Source organism: Hevea brasiliensis, chromosome 2, assembly GCF_030052815.1.
Source record: "Hevea brasiliensis isolate MT/VB/25A 57/8 chromosome 2, ASM3005281v1, whole genome shotgun sequence".
Classification (NCBI taxonomy): Eukaryota; Viridiplantae; Streptophyta; class Magnoliopsida; order Malpighiales; family Euphorbiaceae; genus Hevea; species Hevea brasiliensis.
The window spans coordinates 98,536,995-98,540,028 of NC_079494.1; the positions used below are offsets into that span (position 1 = coordinate 98,536,995).

General features: G+C 33.2%; 1 protein-coding gene across 2 annotated transcripts; it reads right to left on the reverse strand.

Moving 5' to 3' along the window:
• Positions 1 to 735: 735 nt before the first annotated feature.
• On the reverse strand, positions 736 to 2,619 carry LOC110671107 (polygalacturonase). 2 transcript variants are annotated; one of them, XM_058129870.1, is made up of 4 exons: positions 2,080 to 2,619; positions 1,676 to 1,965; positions 1,251 to 1,470; positions 736 to 1,163 (listed from the first exon to the last, which is right to left on the reverse strand). In XM_058129870.1, exons 1-4 carry the CDS (start codon positions 2,524 to 2,526, stop codon positions 945 to 947), a joined length of 1,176 nt encoding a protein of 391 aa, XP_057985853.1. In that variant the 5' UTR covers positions 2,527 to 2,619; the 3' UTR covers positions 736 to 944. The 2 variants fall into 2 exon arrangements, with proteins under 2 accessions (XP_057985853.1, XP_021689177.2); XM_021833485.2 differs by having other exon boundaries at positions 1,251 to 1,479; positions 2,080 to 2,610.
• Between the last annotated feature and the right edge of the window lie 415 nt (positions 2,620 to 3,034).

Sequence of the window (3,034 nt, forward strand, 5' to 3'; positions counted from 1 at the left end):
GGAAGACTTTTGGCCTTATTTTTCTATCACGCATATATATATATTGATTTTTGGTTGCCTGATCACAAATTTCTTATGTGTAGACCCAACTATAAATATAATTTTTTACTCTTACTTTTCCTTTTTCCTTTTTCTAAGTTCTGACCACTTAAAATTAGTATAAAACTAACATATAATAAAGACGTAAACAATTGTTATTAATGGTATATAAAAAAAAAGTCAATAATTATTATTAATATTGATAAAATTTTTAACAATAATTCTAATAATTTTTAATAGTAATTATAATTTTATCATACAATATCTATAATTATAATTTTATAGCAGTAATATTTAATAATTTATATATTAATATCATAAATTTATGTTAGTAAATTTTATATTTTTAAAATAAATTAAAAAGTTTCTCTAAATTTTACTATTTTTGAAACATGTTCGATGCATGAATAATAATTCTATGCGATTAATTAAAAACTCCGACAATAAAGAAGTCTTTTTAAAAGTTTCTATACCAAAATTTGTCACATTGGTTCATTTAATTTGTAAATATTTTTTATTCCCTCTCTTTTGACTGTGAATCTGCGATCTCTTTCTACGGTGATCTTCGTTGAAATGAAGTTAGTTACGTAGTGGTAAATTTCTTAATTAAGTATTTAATTTCGTAGGACTATTTATTAAAAAGATTGATAAAGTTTAAGGAAAAATTTTGGAATTAAGTAGAGAATTAGGACAATATAATAATAACATATAAAAATATATTTCTCATAAGTTGGCAACATAGATAGAAACAAGGGATAATTGCAGGGCCGGGCTCCAACCAAGCAGAATTGGGCCTAAATGCCACAGGCTCAGGCAAACAAACCATTTTCTAATCAACCTATGACCAAGCTCAAAGGACTCCATGCACTATTATTCAAAATCCTAAAACTAGACATTGCCCCAATCTACAGACAGCTTGATGGCTGAACGAAACCAGAAACTGTCCCTGCGGCATTGATACAGGAAGCTTCAGCTGGCTGATTATTGTAAGTCAGTTTCACATCCTCTAATTCAATCCCAGTGCAGGGATACTTGGTGCTACAATCCAATTTCACTCCCACTTCTGTTGCTGATGATCCATGGATGTCTTGGTACGTCACGTCGCTAATTTTAACACCGGATTCCTGTCCAATGCCAACAAGTAGATTGATTGATTTTGAATTTTACATAGAAAATAATTTAATTGATTTTTAGAGTTTTAGATCATATACCTGGTTAGGACAATTTTTGTCGTCAGGACAATAATTTTGATCAATCACAATTGGATTTTTGGCATTGATCATAACAGCATGTTGGAATAGAATGTTCCTAGCAAAACCATTGCTGGGTCTCGCCCAAGTTTTAATCCTCACACCATTTTCAGTGCCAGTAAAGGTAGTAGTCTTGACAGTTACATTTTGCACTCTTTCTTCTTCAAGTTTCTTGCCTAAACTTCCAATGCTGGAACAATCACACACACGCACACACACACACACACACACACACACACACACACACACACACACACATATATATATATATATATATATATATATATATATATATATATATTTGTAATGAAATCTCAGTACCATATTGCAAGAAAATATGAAAAGAATATATGGTCATGTGTGAAATAAGTAACGCTTTTCTTTACCTGATTCCATGGCCAGGTCCACAAGCAACATTTTCAACCCATAAATTGGCCGTGCCAGGGCCAACTGATACACAATCATCACCTGTACCAATCTTGGAATTCAAGATTGTGACACCGGTTGATGATTCAACGTGAATACCATCGGTGTTTGGGCTATTGCTGGCGGCAGAGACTTTCACATTTTGTACTATCACATTCTGGCAGCTGTTGATGACAATGTGAAACTTCTGGCTATCTTGTGATGCTAATCCATTGATTTCAATATTATTGGAATTGGAAAATTCTAATGACTGCACATGCAAAACAAGAATATTAGCATGTTTTAAATAACTACTCTTGACAAGTCACCAACAAGTTTTGTCTCCCAGAGTTACGAGTTTATGTGTTCGAACTCTAGAGCTTACCGTTACGCCTTCGGGGCAACTCTTGCCGGAGGCTTTGCAAGACCACAAGCCAGTGCCTTGGCCGTCAAGTATGCCACCGGAAACGGTAACCCCATCAACATCCTTAAATATTATCCAATTATTTTCATCACCAATAGACGAATAATCTGATGGAGCCACAAGGGTACCATCGATAGTAACTACAATGGCACTGTTCTTGCAGGGGCCCTGAAAGGTCGCTTTGCCTAGAGAAAACTTCCCTGAAGGCACGTATAGAGAGGCAGGTGCCGTAGAACCACAGACCTGGTCCCATGCAGAAAGAAAGGCCTTGGTTGAGTCAGTTGTGCCATCAGGCTTGGCACCATAACTCTGCACGCTATATTGTGCAGGTTCTGCAATGGCAGGAGGTGATGAAGCAAATAAAATGGAGAAAAGCGTAAAAGCAAGAAAGCTCAGTGTGTGTGCCATTTCTTGTTTGGTTGATAAGAATGTTGGGGATGAAGATAGATACAGAGAGAGTGGAATATTGAGAGTTGTGGGTTAGTGGAAACTGCCTGAGGGTGTTTATATAGGGTTTTGAGTAGAATTTTAGGAAGGATTTTTACTTTTTTTTTTTTAATTATCTCTTTACCGAAATTAAAATGATTTCAATTATCTACATTTGCTTTATTATACCAAATTAAAGCATTACAAATTTTAAATATTTTATATTATATATTATTAAATTCTCACTTATAAATTTAAAATTTTAAATTGAATAAAACAATTAATTTATTCAAAATTTTACATTATTATTTAGATGGAATATGGGCTCCCCAGCAGTAATATAGTAATTTCTCTCTTTTGTTTTTATCTTATTTGGTCAAGTAGAAATAGAAGGAACCTACCCACATTATCAAAGAAAATTAAGTTAAAAAACAAAGAAAATTAAGGATGAAGAGAATTCAAATTAATGGCTTTGGAAAAGAATATTAAT